Consider the following 17,310-nt stretch of genomic DNA (forward strand, 5'->3'; position numbering starts at 1 on the left):
CTGCTCCAGTCGGGTTAACGTGCAGGATCTCAGGTCCTGGTACCTCTGCTGTAAAGGAGGAGTGGGTGGGGGTAAGATTCCCTAATCCTTGGGCTGTGACCAATTACCACCAACCACTTAGCTAAGTGAGACTTGAGCTCATGGGCCCGAGACAGCCTGGGAGCTGTGCTGAGGTGCAGCATTACCTCAGTATTCTGCAACCAAACTCTGCGCTGGCTGCAGCCGTTTCCACAATACGTGTCCTGCTGTGTTTATTTTCGGTCTCGCTTTGTGCTTTCCCTCCACTTCTGATAACCAGCTAATAACAAGCCAGCGTCCTGGATTGGATTTCTGAGGCACAAGTGACATCACTGAGGCTTGGACCTCCCAGCGACTTTCTGTGAGGCTCAGCTCTTGCCTATACGGTAGGTTAGCATGTAGCGAGCATGTACGGTAGGTTAGCATGTAGCTGGGAGGCGAGTCCACAGTCGCTTGCTTGCTGTGTGCTGTTCAAGTGGAGCCTGCGACTGTGCGGTAAAGTGCGCACTGACCCACTCATTTTAAAGCAGCTCGTCCCTAAGGCTTCGGAGTGGGTGAGTCACTTCTGCAAATGGGACTTAGGCCTTAACAAGACCTTTAAAAATCTCAAGCTGCCTGCCTTGGAAGAGCCCAGAGCAGGGAACTAATCGAGAAGAACGGTTAGGCTGCAATCCTTTCCCTTAAATCACGCCACAGGCGGGTTTGCAAATCACCGGAGAGGTACAGAACCTAGCTACAAACATTTTCTGGGCCTTCGCATAAAAGGAGCTGCAGACGTTTAAGAGGAAAAGAGAGACGAGGGTTTAGAAAGACGGCAAAGAACCAAAATAGTTTAATAACTTCAGAGTTGGGATTTTTAGTATAAACAATCAAAAGACATTTGAAATTCAAAGAGGGGAATTCCCCTTGAGTACACGTTGGACCATAGAAAAGTTAATACAATTCTAAATTAAAAGAATAAAAACATTCTTACACATGGAGCTGTGCGCTTTGTATAAAAAGATCTTTCTGAAAATGTATCCCAGGTTTCTTTTCAAATCTTTACTGTAGTAGTGTCACTGAATTTTTTTAAGGCAAAAGGCAACACAATAAGCTTGGTTCAAACAAACAACCACTGCTCGCCCCTGATGGGTGAAGACAGACTATAAACACTGCTCTCCCCTGATGGGTGAAGAAGACATTTTTACATTGGGTCTGAAATTCAAAAGAGAGAGAGGGCTGTTAGTGCAGAGTTATGTAGGAAAAAATAAACAAACAGCAAATACGGCAGAAAGATCATCCCGCTGTCTTCTCTACTGATCTTCTGTGCACCGAACCAGCCAGGTGTCAGTAAAACACCTGGTAGTTTGACAAAATTCAGCCAGAAAAAATTTCTTTGACTTTTGCATAGATTTTAGAAAATCATTCCTGTGAACTAAGAACAGGCTGCAACCCAGGGAGAATGAGAATTGAATGATATGAAGGGCTGCATCTAGAGGCTATAGTCACTTCAAACATGATCTGGAGAAGAGTGTGAACATTAATTTTATTTGCAGATGCTACTAAACTCGGAAGACACAACCATGTAAGCAGAAATAACCCCAAAGGACTACAGAGGTTAGCAAAGTGGTGGGCAGGAAGTGACAGTGGAGAACACTGTGACACTCTATACTTCGGGGGAACCCCTGTAAGCCCCACATTCCTCATCTGTATAGAACTATGAAGCAGGCCGCATGTGGTATCAGGGGAAAGGTTCTGAATGGCTGATACCCACAGTTCTATCTAAATCTGAATATCTTTAGTGCCTAGGAAGTTCTGCATGGGGTTGTCACTAAAACATGCTGTAAGTTGCAGGATCAGCCAGATATTATCTTCTCAGAAACAACAGTAAGGAAACTAGCCAATGTCCCAGCAGGTTGTCAAACAACCATCAACAGCCCTTGTCCACCAAGGGAGCTACAATTCAATGACTTATCTATATAAGCTGATCCTTGGGGAATTGCTCAATCTTGCTGGAGCCTCAGGAGTGCCCACCAGACATGCCTGGACTTCTCTAAGCACATGGGACTGGGGGTATAAAGTGGAACACTGGGGCCCCATGTGTCACCTTTCTCCTGCCCCCACCTGTGCTGAAGCAACAAAGACACTGAGAAGACTGAAGACTCCAGCAAAGGAGGCTGAGCAAGGTTTAAGGAATAAACCCGAATTTTAAGGACTGCAATATGCAGTAGAGGGATAAAAACTGCTTAATTTAATTGTTGCTTCATTGAATGGGGTTGAGGGTTTAGACGGCGTGTTTGTATTTTCTTTTCTTTTGGTAACTAACTGACTTTTTGCCTGTTGCTTATAGTCACTTAAAATCCATCTTTTGTAGTCAATTAACTTCATTTTATGGATTATCTTTATCAGTGAGTTTGCCTGATGTGTTTGGTATTTGTTCAGGTTTTACAGAGGTGGGTGTATGTTCACTTTCCATTGATGAAGTGGCAAACCAGTGAATACATTTGCACTGCTCAGCTTGAGCAGTGCAAGCCAGTACATCCCTGAGACATACAGCTAGGAGCTAGGGGGATTTGCCTCGCGCCTTTCTGCATAATTGCACGAATGCTTCCTGAGTCGCTCATTAATCCAGCTGGGTGTGGGGCTTCACATGCCATTGTGCTGAGTGATCACAGCATCTGGAGGGGTTTGCTGCTTGTCACAATAGCAAAGCAGTGTGACAGACAGCTTAGGCTGGAGACTTATGGGGGCAGAGTGCTCCCACAGTCCCAGGCTGCTCCCCAAAATCCTGTCACAAACACCACATTCAAACTGCAAAGTAGGCACCCGAAGGGTAAAAAAATTCCATGGGAGCTGGTTGACTGCCCCAGCACAGGGAGGCACTGGCCCTCTTTAACTTAGGGCCAGCTTTTTAAAAGTATTTAGGTACATAAAGATGCTGGTAGGCACCTTGGAAAATTCCACTAGTCACTTAACTCCCATTGCTCTCTATGGCACTATCTCAAGGCACATTCTACCCAGTGGGACTAAGGCTTCCAGAATAGGGCCCTAGGTCAGGATCTCACAAGCTGTTTCTCAGGTGAATGGACATCCTGAGGTGCCTTCACAGCATTTTCAAAAAGATTTCCTGTCTGTCTATTTAACAAAGTAAATGTTGTATTTTTCATGTGACCCATCCTGAAAGATCAAGTGTTACTTTCCCAGAGCATTAGATGCACTTTTTAAAAAAGATTGTTATGTTGTTTCTGTAGGGAGTGAGAATCAGTGCAGAAGGGACACCTGTAGCTGACCAACTCGAAACTTGTCAATATAGTTCTCACTAGGCAGCATCTGACGAAGCGGGTCTTTGCCCACGAAAGCTTATGCTCCAAAACATTTGTTAGTCTGTAAGGTGCCACAGAACTTCTTGTTGTTCTCATAAATATGTGTGTGTTTCCAGGAGCTAAACATATTACTGTATTAACTATTTCAGGTATTAATACCACGGACAGCCACTGAAACAGTCAGTGATGCAGTCTAACCCTAAATATTTATCAGCTTTAGGACAATTTCAATATTACTCTTTTGTTACACAACTTACTACAGCTAAAATAGAGGGTGTCACATACGCAGAGACTAGTACGTAGTAGTATAAGGGGCTAGATGCATATTGAGGGATGCAGAAAAGACATGGCTAACACATGTATGAATGTATATGCATGAGGGGGCAGAGTTAAGGTCACACAGGCAGTTGGCACTTGCTCACTTAATTGTGCAACCTTCATGACATTTTCCTGACATGTGTCCAACCCCAGGACTTTAAAGTTGCACTCCCCAAACACCTGTGAAAAACTTGTGTTTGTCCTATAACCCTGAGCTGTTTGGCTGGGGGCCCTCTGAAAACTGACATTCTTCTCTGAAACTACCAGACTCTAGCTGGCTTGATCAGGGTCTTCTCTTGCCAGCTGCTGAGAATACTTCTTCCATATTCTTTCTGCTGGTCCTTGTGAACCCTGCGTGTGCCATGATGGTGGGAAGAGGGCCCTGCCTGCAGGTCTACAGGGAGAACTGGGGTGTTTTGCAGGAGGAGGGGGCATGCTCAGCTGTGCTCCTCACATATGCTGGAGCAGAGCCCCTGCCGTTGTATCCACAACTCCTCCAACTCCTTTTCCAATTGTGACTCCAAAGCCAACTACCAATGATACATTTCAGAATATGCAGGAGACTTTGCAGCCACTTTGCTTTTCAAGTCCCTAAGCTCTGTCATGCAGCTGTGCTCACATAAATTTTAGGAGCACCTCAGGCTTCCAGAACTCACCCTCCTCCTCCTCAGCTAGTTTTGCCAGGCTCCAAGTCTCTGGAACAGTGTGAAATGTTGTCCTGGAGTAGTCACTGGACTAAGATTTCAGAACCATTCCAGCATCCTCCTTTGGAGGGACAGGCTCCTCCATTGTTCATGGGGAGTTGTTGACTGTAAACCCCTTTGGAAAGTCTGATCTGGAGCATGTAGCTCAGTTGGTTACACCATTCGTGGGCTACGCACTTTGTAAACAAAGGATTGCATATGCTCAGAACCTGGTTTTCATTTGCTCACTTAGCCAAATCAAAACCTGTTTTACTGCCTGACAAGGCCAGATACTCCTTCTCCCTGAGGGCTAATCCCAGGCCAAATTTCCATTGTTAAACCTCAGGCAGCTCAGCTCTAAGGCCTTGTCTACACTAGAGGGTTTTGTCGACAAAACCCAGGGAGCATTCAGATTCCCAAGGCGTTTTGTCAACAGTAAATCAACAGAATGCAGCATTTTTGTTGACAGCCGTACCCAGCTCTCCACGAGGCATAACACCTCTGTCAGCAGATTCAGTCGACAGAAAGGCAGCCTGGATATTCTGGGGGGTCCTCTGTCAACAAACAGGGTTTCCGGAACACTGGGCAGCCCTGTCTGCTGTGCTCCCAGTTGGGCGTTTTGTCGAGAGCAGCTGGGCAGTCTGGCCACACACTGTCAACAGAGCGGATTGCTCTTGTGATCCACTTGGCAATCTGTTGACAGAAGTTTTGTCAGATGATATTTTGCAACAGAAACTTCTGTCAACAAATCGTTGTTAACTAGACATTGTCTTAGACTTAAACCACAACGATTTGGCTGTAATTGCCAGTGGATTATTCCTAACTCTCTGGGTGCTCCAATTGCTAAATTTCTGGTGGACAAGGTAAAAGTTTCAGAAATGCAGGTGCCAGTGAACAGGGTTGTATGAAGGCACAACCTTAGGTTAGGAGACACTACTGCTATACTATAATTATGCCAGTATAACCACCAGTGGTGGGATCTCCTGCAACAGTGTACCCAGGATCAGCCAGGTCATCTCAAGAACAGAGATGAGAAAGAAAAGAAGAGCAACAAGCCCTTCAGAGGCCTGGAAGGATGAGGCGGTAAAAGAGAGATGATCTGGTAAAAGTATCTTGAGTGATAACTGGCCCAGAGAACAGCAGCCAGACCTCCCTATCTGCCCTCTCCGAAACACAAGAGCCAGGGGAGATGCAGGGAAATTGAAATACAATAACATTAAAACTAAGACGTTAGACTTGATTTCCCACAAAGCAAAACCAACCGGTGGAGCTCAATGGTACAAGGGTTTGAGGAGAATGAGAACTTTTTTGGATTTTTAAACACAGACACTCATGTAGCTAACAGCTGCATTTACACCAGTTACGGTAAAAGTGTGTCTGGGAAAAATCAACCTGTATCTGCTAGGAACTGGGAAAACACTTTCCCCAGGAGGAAGGATGGGGTTTGGACATTCCTCTGAAGTGTCAGGCTCTGGCCTCAGTCACAGCCAGGAGGCTGGTCCCCAGTCTGGCCGCTTCTACCTGTCAGTGTTCCACCTGTTTGGCTGGCCAATGCAGCTGAGGCCATGCAATGATGGCTTGGTGACAAGCCTGGCTGGGAGGTGAGCACAGACTAAACTAGCAGGGGAAGAACCTGGCGATGGCTGAAGCAAGAGCTCTGCCGAGAAGAACGTTTTGGAGGCTGGCACTGCAAACGGAGCTGCCCTCAGGCTATTGAGCCGCCCGGGGAGAAGTGTGTGTCTCACAGGAGTCTGAGTTCCACGGGAAGGCCCACCCAAGGCCAGTGTCTCTCGGGAACACCCCGGTCTCTAGCTCAGGCTGGTGAAGGAAGGCAAGCGTTGGGCGGTGGGTGGGGAGTGGGGTTCAGACATACTCCCTAGCTGTTGAAGGCTGTGACTGCCTGTAGTACTGCTGTTCTCTCTTCTCCTCGGTGGGGCAGGAGCAGCACAGGAAGGACCCTCCCAACATCATCAGGCTGGCAGACGCCCAGCCCACAAACAGGGCAGAACCAAATTCGTACCTACAGCAAGAGAGAGAAGAGCTGGTAGAAACACAGGAGGACGTGGAGAGATGGGTGCTCCACCCCTCCGCTGGGGGCCGTGAGGGAACGGGGCCCCAAGCCCAGACACCAACACATTTGTGACATCCATGTCCCACACAGGCACACGCATGCAACACGGCTCTCTGTCTCCGTGGGGAGAAACAATTCCATCCCTGGAGCCCAAGGGAGTGCTGGGCACTGAGGAGAGGAAGAAAGGCCAGAGACAGCGCTCGGCTGGAACGCAGCGGGTCTCGGCTGGACTGAGTTCAATAATGTCGGGAGGTCGGGGGAGGGAACTGGGCTTATTCAACATCGAGGTATGTTGTCAATGCTGAGCAGTTTGAGGAAGAAGGGACCTGCCTGGGCCCTGGCTGTATGGCTACCCAGGAGGGAGGTGTGTTGAGAGCACAGACAGGGACCCAGGTGGCAAAGTAAGGAAACTCGCAGCTGAGAATAGATCTGGGAGAGCCACGAAGCCCAGTGAGGGCATAGATGGAGATGCTGCAGAAACCAGCAACAAAGATCCTGTCTGGGGAACTGCAGTTAACCCCTCCAGGGAAACAGCAGCAGAACACGGATCCTGCAGGTGATGGAGAGAGGGATGTGGGGGCTGCTCAAGAGAGAACTGAGGCATTAGCACCAGTGTTCCCTGTAAGCTGAGGGCTTGGGTGGCCACGCAGGAGAGATTCAAATGCCATCCAGCTGATTAGCAGAGCGCCCACAGCTGGCAGCCGGTGTTTCTGCTGGTGGTGCATGTGACAAAATTTATTCTGCACATGGATGGAAAAGCGAGAGGGAACATTGGTTGGCAGTGGCAGGAGGTTGCTGCTGGCAGGCTAGTGATGGAGTGATGGAGTCTCCTGGACAACGTACAGGGACATAGGGGTACTGCTGGGGCATGAGCCAAAGGGCAATAGCCCCACAGGAGAGAATAGAGTTCTGTGACCCACATGTTGGCCCTGGCAGGAGGGGACAGGGCAATGCAGGGGTAAGGCTGTGTGCACCGTTTCTTTACGAAGGCTAGGGAGGAGTGGTTGCACCGAGTGCAGGGATACCATGCCCACAGCTGGTGCCTTTGTCACAATGCACTAATGAGCTAAAACACAAGGAAACAGCTACCCCTTAAGCAACCCCGTTATTAAGAGGTTCTTACCGGGCATTAACAGGAGTGCTGGGGTTGAAGAATTCAAAGGTCACCTGTGTTGCATACCACGAAACAGCCGTCAAGGTGCACAGACCTAGGAACACACAACAACCAAAGAATCAGCTCCTGGGGGCCTTGCAGAGATGTTTCCCCCCAACTGAAAATAATCACTTAACAAATCATTTGCTTTCACAAGCTCTTTGAGCCCTTTCGTAGTCGAGTCCTCTGTAGCTAACGAGCTCCACTGGCAACAGCGAACCGCACTCCTGGGGCTCGTCTATGGACGAACACGACACAGAACGACCACAGTGGTTTCCTTCACGCCTTTGGTATTGCAGTGAGAGCTGATTTGCAGCCCCACCATTAGACACGTAATATGAGGAAGGATGAAACTTTCCTATGGAGGGCTAAGAGGTCACCAGGTTGCTTACAACCAAGGAAGAAGATTGGAAGAGGCAGCTGGCCAGACAGTAGTGACAGCTAGTTCAGGTGACATGGCCAAGCACAGTTTCTGTTTGCAAACATGACTAAGAACACACGAACAGCCACAGGGGTCAGACCAAAGGTCCATCTAGCCCAGGATCCTGTCTTCCAACAGTGGCCAATACCAGGTGCCCCAGAGGGAGTAAACAGACCAGGCAATTATCAAGTGATCGGTCCCCTGTCGCCCATTCCGAGCTTCTGGCCAACAGAGACTAGGGACGTCATCCCTGCCCACATGGGCTGCGGGTATTGTAGGTGGGCGAAGGCAATCCCTTCCCAGACTGCCTTGCCTGGTGCTGCCCATGCTGTATGACAGGCCCCCAGGCTCCTTCCCCCATCCTGCTCTTGTGGGTGGCTGGGGAAAGCAGGCTGGGGGCCAGGCAGCCACACCACTTGCCGGCTCCTTGGAACTCTGGGGATGTCTGCAGCTGTGCCGTTGGCTCCCCAGAGCTCCATGGGCTGGGGGCCAGAAGCTCCATTGTGTGGAGGATCGGGGGGGAGTGTAGGCAGGCAGGGCAGGGCCCCAGGTGGAAGGGTGTGGATGTGGGGGAGCCTTGCTCCGCCAGGCTGTGGGGTCACCTACCATTGATGGACCCATCCTCCATGACAGCACCTAGTTCTTTCTGAATTGAAATCAGCTGAGTTACTCTATGTGGAACTGGGACCTGAATTTGGGCCACTACGTTAAAGAGAGGATCCCTTTGAAGCAGGAATAAATAAAAGGTGCAAATCAGTCAAATTAGGTCTCTTTCCTGTTGTGAAATGGCTACAAACAAAGTAGCTCCCAGACCAGAAAAAGGAGACTTTTGGGCTTTATGATGTGGGAAGAACAGTGACTCTTTTCCAGACTGGGTTCAGAGAAGGGCTGAACGCAGATTTGGACTCTCGAGGCATGGCAGAATAGTTATGCAGAGAACACCTAGACCTTCGCTGATATTGTTAATGAGGAATCATCTTGGGAGATTCCACCAGGGCCTGATCTTGGCCCAAGGTTACCCACTGTCGTTATCAATGATGTGGAATTAAAAATGAGATTTATTGATGACAGTAAGCTTGGTGGGTCGGTTAATAATGACCAAGAGGGTCATTGAGACAGACCAAGCTGATTGTAAACTGGGTACAGTTAAACAACATCATCTGACACAGCCAAAGGCAAAATGTGCACCTCTAGGAAACAAGAATGTAGGTCACTCTTATACAGCTGGGGGTTTGTGTCCTGGGAAGCAGTGGCACTAAGCGGGTAACATGACCCATGGATATATAAACCATGAGGGGGAGCGGCTACCATCAGATAGGGCAGGAGAGGGATCTGTCCAGTTCCGATATTCTATTCTGATAAATGGGCCTACACATTTACCCAAATTGTGAGTTCAGCTGTAAGAAGTCTATGTAGGTTCCTCAGATGTTACCACAACCGGTGATAACAAATGTTGCTGGGAAAAAATTAAGAAGTTGTGTTCAATAAAGAATGTTATAAACAGGTGAAGGAAAACCATACAGAGACCAAATTAGTCCAAACAAAAAGGGCCTCCAGATATAACCCAAGCACTGTGCAGAGAAGAACATCTGGAACAATGAACCAAAATCAATGTATTAGACACAAGAGCCAATCAGTGGCCAAAATAAAGAGGGGACAGGCTATTTCGTCCACCACTCCCATTCTGTATCCTTACAGAGACGGGGGAACGGGGGGAACAGCCCTGGGGAAGCCCAAGTGCCACTTGGGTGGGGTGGCTAAGCAGGTTTCAGAGCACTGAGGCCATGCAGATATATCCAACTCTGCCCAGGGCAGGTCTACCTGCAGAACACCTGCTAAGAGCAGATGAAAACAGTTTATTAACCTCTGGATGAGCTTGTACTCTCTGACCTGAAAAAGTGGGTCTTATCCAAAAAACTCATCACCTAACAAATGAACGCATTAGTCTTTAAGGTGCAACAGGACTGATTTTCTCTCCTTAGAGAAGTAACTCACATTGGCTTTGGGACTATCTGTCCATCCATGAGGCATGCTCCATGCACTGCTCTGTGTTTGTGCTAATCCATATCACAGCAGACAAGTTCAGACTCTCCTCAGATGGTGGAAGGTTGTGGGCATAGGGTGCCCCAGACTTGGCTTACCTGCTACGAGGAAGAGGATGCCACCAGCCACAGCAATCCGGCTTTTGATAACAGGGTGCTCATCCCCCACTCTGGTACATTTCATCCCCACCACACTGACAATGACCCCTACAAAGCCCAGGAGGAGAGAAACCACCATGAGCGCCCGGGAGGTCTGGAGGTGAACTGCAAAAACAAATAAAGTGAAGTCACTGGTGTTGTAGAGCAGATTAACCATGCAAAGAACCAGAGCCAGAGAAAAGAAGGGGCATCACCGGTCAACAAGACCAGGGCACCAGGGAATGACAGTGACCCCAGTTCTTTACCACCCATGTCCTTGTAGTGTTTTGTGTGCAATGTAGCAGGTGCCAAGCAGTTGCTCCCCATGGCCACAACATTGCCTTGTGGTGTCTAAAGAGACACCCTCTCAGCACTTGTTGGTTCCTGATTGGTCACTGAGAGCCTTGCTGCGTCAGTGATGACACAGTGGCCCATCCTGGAGATGTTTTCATCAACTAGGTCACTCCACAAACACCAGGATCCTCTTCCTTACCGGCCATGCTGCTCTTGGTGCCCAGAACCCAGCCCCTGACTCACCAGTTCCCACCCAAGATGGAGCCTTTGGAGGCTCTGGGCGGTGGGAGTTAGCCGCCAGCATTGCGACCAGATGCAGCTCTCTCTCTCCTGGCCTAGAGATGGAGCACAGCCCCCAGTTATGCTCTTGCAGAGACACCCCCATCATTCACCACAGCACAGTTCTGGCTACGCGTCCAAGCAGGAGTCATGGAGGGTGCACAGCCTCCCGACCTGGCTGTCCCATGGGGCATGGGCTGACTTGTTTCTCCTAATATGCTGATCAAATCCCCCACCCTTCTAAGGACACGTTAGCTGACTTCATTCACAGCTGGTGTTGTTTTCAGTGCAATGTTCACTGGTTACATTCTGCTCCGCCTGACCCTCCCAGCCCTGTGTCTCCAGAGGGTTTTCGGAGGGGGTTCCCATTCTGTTTTCTCATATGGACATATCTTGGGTGGCCCTCTTGGAGTCCTCCTGGGGGAGGAGGAGGACAACTTGCCCAACGAATGATCTCCTTCCATTTCCTGGGCAGCCCGTTGCTTGCGCTGCCCTGCTCCAGGCAGCAGGAAGTCAGTGTGGCCAGCGAGTTCCTCCTGCCCCAGGTAGATGGGATGTCTGGAGTGTGAGTTGGTTACTAGATTAGGGGTGACGCGTGGGAGGCCACAAGGGTCATGTGCACCCCCAAAGCAGGAGAGGCTGGCCAGCAGCAGGCGGGAGGACAAGGCAGCAGGGGTCTGCAGTGCCCCCTCACCCCCCAGCAGTGGGGAGGGGAAAGCAGCCTCAGCCCATCCTGCTCTCCTGCCGTGCTGCTCCAGAGGAGGCGGAAGGTCAGCGCTGGAAGTGGAGCAGGATGACTGGAGCTGGGGCCGCCCTGCTGTGCTTCCTCCTCCCTGCTGCTGGAGAGCGTGCGGGCAGGGCACTGATGCCTGCTGACCACTCCTGCTGCCAACGCTGGCCCTCGGCTTTGCTAGCTCGTGGGCTGCCTCGGCCCAGGGGAGAGGTGGGGCAGAGCAGGGGCGGGGCAGGGGTGGCGCAAGGGCGGTAAGGGGGCAGAGCAGGGGCCAGGAGGGGACTTGTTCCAGCATTTCTCTGGGCTGGGTGGGGGGCAGGTGACTGATGCACCCCTTGGACCCCTCCACCTGTCGCCTTTGACTAGGAGCTTGCAGTGACCCAACACACCCACCAACAGAGTGAGACTGTCTGCACTAATTACAGGATCGGGACCCCATTTCCTAGTCACTTTAACCTGGTTTACGAGGCTGAAGCCCAAGCGCTCTGCAAAGCTCAACTGGGGCAGAATGAAGCCTCAGGCTGCAACCATGGTGCTGTGTGACCATAGCCCTGCCATCGCCAGCCTCTCTCTTGCCCGCCTCATTCCCAAGGGCTTTAGGTGCAGGGAGCAAAGAGCTGCCGAAGTCTTCAGGAGCAGAAAACGCTGCAGCCCTGCAGGGTGCAGCAAGAGCACTGGGACAATGGCCCTCACAGCTCTAGGTCTGGCTTTGTTCCATACCCAGAGTCTCACCCAAGTCCCTGTGGTTTTAACACCTGAGTGGGATTTTAAAACCTGAGTCAGATGGACAGAAGGGGATAAAGGGTCATCACAAGCTGCCCACGTGTCACGCGAAACAGGAGATAAAACCAAGAACCAATGGATGTGTGAAAGGAACTGCTGGGCTGCGTTCGTTAAGGCTAAAACAGGAAGGTGAAAATTCTTCCAACTATGTTATACCCACATGTGACTTCAGGAAAGACGGACACGAAATGGCTTAAGACAAAAAGAAGGGCAGCCGTTTGGGGCATGGAGAATGGTCGTAACTGGCCAAGTTCGCAAGAAAATTGCTGCTCACATTTTGTGATTGAGAAACACAAGGATTTTGTTAGAGGACAACATCTTTGACTCCAGGAAAACTCCGCTCTAGAATCACAGACTCCTACGGCTGGAAGGGACCACAGGAGATCATTGAGTCCAGCCCCCTGCCTAAAGCAGGACCAACCCCAACTAAGTCATCCCGGCCAGGACTTTGTCAAGCTGGGACTCCAAAACCTCTAGGGATGGAGACCCCACCACCTCCTTAGGTAACCCATCCCCGAGGTTCACATCTACATCCAGGTCACCAAAGCACTAGCAAAAACACCAGGGCATTGACTGAGCTCTGTCCTAGGCATGAATGACTCCCATCTGCTGCTTGCTTGCTTGTTGGTTGCAGGCTCATTTTCTATGTGTAGGGGAGGGGAAAGGGGCAAGCATAAGCCTTTAATGTAACATATACAAAGAACGGCAGCACCGAGCAGATCAGCACAGAGCTGCGAGCCCAGGGCTCCCTCTGCGGGATTTGGAACTTGGATGCTGTGTTGGACACCTGACACAGTGCTGAACATGGGCATGCAAGGTGGGGACCCAAAGTCTTGGTTGCTGCTGCACTAAGCCTAGAAGTTCTTCTAGAACTCTGCTCTTCTGAGAGGGCTGGTGTGAGTGGAGCTGCTCGAGGGCAATTCTTAGAGCAGCCGCTTCCTCTTTTCTCTGCCCCATTTGCCAGAGCTCAGTGAGGGACTGTACTGACATCAGCCTTTATAACGTTACTGGGTGCCTGTGAAAAACAAGGCGTGTGGCCTCCTATCACACAGCTCAAAAGCAAGGTGGACAAATCCCTCACCAGGGCAAAAGTGAAAGATCAGAGAACCTCTGTACGAGCGGAGAAACCCCAGCACTTGGGGGCTTTGGTTTCCCACCTTATGAAGCGATGGCCTTGTTCAGTTGCACAGTGAACTCCACCTTCCCTGGACCTACAGATGGCTGAGCACTCAGGTGGCTCCCAACAGCAGACGGCCTCTTCTCATGCCTTTCCCTTCTGCTGGGGCCTGGTAACAGGCTTGGATGCTGAATCTCACACAAGCATTCTGCAGAGGAAGGAATGAGCTCCCAGGAACAGGATGTGTGTTATCTGGACATGGAAAGACCTTGGAGCCCCCTTCCTAGCAATCTGAACTAATCTCCTTTCCTAGCTGGCTTCAGCTCTCCAGCAGCTACCACAGGCAAGATTTGCTGTGGAGTTTTGAGCCAGGCTTGTGTTAGGGACTCAGGAACAATTAGTTTCAACTCTTCTCCTTTAAACAACTAGCTTGTTTCCGTTCCTGCTGGCTTCTGTGATGGGTCAGACCATCCCCTCGTAAGTGACTGCTGTGGCCCATATGGAGCTGTCCATTCTTCTGAAGCGTCTCTCTCTGCAGCAGATTCCTGCAGTGCTGTCGCTCTGCTAAGAGCCTGGGGGGATCAGAGACGTACCCTATCTTGCTAAGGCAAAAGAGTGGCTGACAGTGACCAGAAGGGAGGGGACCAGGGAGCTGGACTTCCCAGGCTCCTCCCCAGTAGCTGCTCTTTGGGACCATCAAAGGAACTCTCAGTGCGGAAATGGAGAAGGGCAGAGGGGGATGGAGCCCTGTGCGCCAAGGAATATGTGAGCAGAGTTTGAGGACACCTGGAGCGTTCAGTGCAAGAGATGCCTGTGTCGGACGGGGGCCAAGGCGCTGTGAGGGATGCTCCTGTTTATGAGAGCTCAGTGGCATTAACAAGGCAGGGACGTTTTGAATGAATCAAAAGATGCTTTGAAAAGAGTAAAGGGTAATTGTTTGCAGGGCTGTAACCATGTAATTAACTCCCCCCAGAGCAAAAATAGCTCCAGGCATATCACCGCCTTCCTGGCACTCTGGGGACTTGCATACACTTAGAGCAGCAGTGGCACAGCTGTGCTGAGAGCACTTCGGCATAGACACGAGTTAGCCCTAGGCCAGTCAGTTCCTAGCGCAGACCAGCCGCAGGAGGCTGAGGACTGAGCTCTCAATGCAGCCTGTGCCGGAGGTACAGTGTAGAGAAGAAAAAGGAAGGGGTAAGACAGAACAGCCTCCACAGTGAGGCTGGGCATGGGGATCCCAGGTCTTTGGGCTGATCTGGGCCATATTTGGAGTTTCCGTCCATTTGCCCCAAGATTTTTCCTGGGAGTGCAAGTTAAAGGGAAGGTCTGGCTCCCAAGCTCAGTGGGGCCCGTGTGCCAAGGGCAAAGATTTGGGGTGTGGTGGGGCTTGGGGACCGGGGAGACTATTGACACAGTTGTGCGAGACAGAGCAACAAACACCCTTCGAAAGTGGCCAGATGGGCTTTTTGGTGCATCGCCTCCATCCGAGCTGGCACGGGACCTTTCCCCCTCTCCTGGCCAGCACCCCCGTCTCCTTCTCCTCACCCCAACAAGAGAGCCCAGTGCGCACACAGCACCTGCCTTCAAATGCCAGCGTGGACCCCAGCAGCACCAAGGCAGGGAGGCTGGTCTGGCGGTAAAGGCTCCCGCTGGGGCTCAGGCTCTGCTCCTGGCTGTGCCACAGGCGCCCGGCTGGCTCTTCAGTGAGTCCGGGAGCGTCAGGCCCTCAGAGGTGCTTAGGCGCCTAACTCCCACCAGAGGTACCTAAATACCTTTCGGCTGGCGCCTCCGTGGCCCATGTGCGCGCTGGGGTAACAGCCCTGCCCCCTGTTATCTGGCCGGGCCCATCCTCCTTCCCCTGTTTGCAGGCTGCTCCCCCGGGCAGGAGCGGGAGGGCCCTGGTCCCAGCCCAGGAAGGGCCCCACACCCCCACCCGCCAGCCGCACTGGCGCCTGCAGAGCCCCCAGGCGGCGCCTTGCGTGGGCCAAGCTCAGCCACCGGCCACGGCTGCCCGCCCCCTGGGGCCACAGCCAGGGCCAGCCGGAGTGGCCAGACGCAGAGCTTGGGCTGCGCCTGCCCAGGGCACCCCTCAGCCCGCTGCCTACACCCCAGCTCCTGCCCCCAGCTCCATCCCCCCGCAGCCCCCAGCTCCTGCTCCCCTATGCCCATCCCCAGCTCCTGACTCCCTGTGCCCCAGCCCCAACCACCCGTCCCATCCCCCCCCATAGCCCCCAGCTCCCGCCCCCCCATGCCCCAGCCCCCACCACCTGCCCCAACCCCCCTGCAGTCCCCACCCCCCTGTGCCCCAGCCATCCGCCCCATCCCCCCCTCCCCCAGCCCCAGCTCCTGCCGCCTGCCCCACCCCCCCCAGCTCCTGCCCCCCCGTGCCCCAGCCCCAGCTCCTGCCACCCACCCCATCCCCCCTGCAGCCCCCAGCTCCCGCCCTCCTCCCCACAGCCCCCAGCCCCAGATCCCGCTGCCCGCCTCATCCTCCCCGCAGCCCCTAGCTTCTGCCCCCCCGTGCCCCAGCCCCAGCTCCTGCCACCCACCCCATCCCCCCTGCAGCCCCCAGCTCCTGCCCTTCTCCCCGCAGCCCCCAGCCCCAGATCCCGCTGCCCGCCCCATTCTCCCCACTGCCCCTAGCTTCTGCCCCCCATGCCCCAGCCCCTGCCACCCACCCCATCCCCCCTGCAGCCCCCAGCTCCCTCCCTCCTCCCCGCAGCCCCCAGCTCCTGCCCCCTGTGCCCCATCCCCAGCCTCCTGCCCCACCCCCCCGCAGCCCCCAGCTCCTGCCACCCACCCCATCCCCCCCGCAGCCCCCAGCTCCCGCCCCCCGTGCCCCAGCCCCAGATCCCGCTGCCCGCCCCATCCTCCCCGCAGCCCCCAGCTCCCGCCCTCCGGTGCCCCAACCCCAGCTCCTGCCACCCACCCCATCCCCCCTGCAGCCCCCAGCTCCCGCCCTCCTCCCCGCAGCCCCCAGCTCCCGCCCCCCGTACCCCAGCCCCTGCCGCCCGCCCCATCCTCCCCGCAGCCCCCAGCTCCCGCCCCCCGTACCCCAGCCCCTGCCACCCACCCCATCCCCCCTGCAGCCCCCAGCTCCCGCCCCCCCGTGCCCCAGCCCCAGATCCCGCTGCCTGCCCCATCCTCCCCGCAGCCCCCAGCTCCCGCCCCCCGTACCCCAGCCCCTGCCACCCACCCCATCCCCCCTGCAGCCCCCAGCTCCCACCCCCGCGTGCCCCATCCCCAGATCCCGCTGCCCGCCCCATCCCCCCTGCAGCCCCCAGCTCCCGGCCCCCCGTGCCCCATCCCCAGATCCCGCTGCCCGCCCCATCCTCCCCGCAGCCCCCAGCTCCCGACCCCCCGTGCCCCAGATCCCGCCCCCCCCGCGGCGGACGCACCGTCCAGCGAGAGCAGCGAGTCGTGCATCTTGCATTGCACCTGGCCGGTGCTCTGCGCGGCGCAGCTCATCCACAGCCCCTCGTAGAGCCCCACGGCCGTGATGATGGCGTCCCCCGCGTACGAGCTCTGCTTCCACTGCGGCAGCGCCGCGCTGCAGATGGCCCCGACCCAGCCGCCCAGCGCCAGGAAATAGCCCAGCAGCTGCAGCCCCGCGCTGGCCATGGCGGGCGGCTGCAGCTCCCTGCCCGGCCCCAGGCTGCGGGCAGCCGCGGAGGTGCCAGGGGTCCGCCCCGGGGGCAGGAGCCGGCCCTGCCCCGCCCCGAGCCAGCCGCCGAGCGGGGGGCGCCCCTGGGGGCGGGCGGGCGACGTGCCCGCCCCCTGGGACTGGGGCAAGGTGGGCTGGGGCCCGGGCACTGGCCACCAGCGGGTTGCTGACCGGCACTCCCCAGGCCCTGCTGCCTGGTACCAGTGGCTAGCAGGGCAGAGCCTCCTTCCCACCCCAGCCACTGGGGGACCCCCCCCCACAAGCCCTCCTGGCTCTGCCCCTTCCCCCCACTGC

General features: G+C 54.0%; 1 protein-coding gene across 1 annotated transcript; it reads right to left on the reverse strand.

Annotated features, from left to right (window-relative positions):
* Positions 1-826: 826 nt before the first annotated feature.
* CLDN19 (claudin 19) lies at positions 827-17,061 on the reverse strand. The gene is made up of 5 exons (XM_074975834.1): positions 16,751-17,061; positions 10,108-10,272; positions 7,516-7,600; positions 6,195-6,341; positions 827-1,212 (listed from the first exon to the last, which is right to left on the reverse strand). Exons 1-5 carry the CDS (start codon positions 16,971-16,973, stop codon positions 1,161-1,163), a joined length of 672 nt encoding a protein of 223 aa, XP_074831935.1. The 5' UTR covers positions 16,974-17,061; the 3' UTR covers positions 827-1,160.
* Positions 17,062-17,310: the final 249 nt, after the last annotated feature.

The sequence above is a fragment of the Carettochelys insculpta genome, chromosome 23 (genome assembly GCF_033958435.1).
Source record: "Carettochelys insculpta isolate YL-2023 chromosome 23, ASM3395843v1, whole genome shotgun sequence".
Lineage (NCBI taxonomy): Eukaryota > Metazoa > Chordata > Testudines > Carettochelyidae > Carettochelys > Carettochelys insculpta.

Excerpts from the sequence above, each read along its gene's own strand:
- CLDN19 (XM_074975834.1), bottom strand. The coding sequence starts at position 16,973 with ATGGCCAGCGCGGGGCTGCAGCTGCTGGGCTATTTCCTGGCGCTGGGC. Across the intron at positions 7,601-10,107 it reads CATCCTCTTCCTCGTAGCAG|GTCTGTGCACCTTGACGGCT; the intron begins GTAAGCCAAGTC and ends GTGTGTTCCTAG. Across the intron at positions 1,213-6,194 it reads CAGCCTTCAACAGCTAGGGA|ACCCAATGTAAAAATGTCTT; the intron begins GTATGTCTGAAC and ends TTTGAATTTCAG.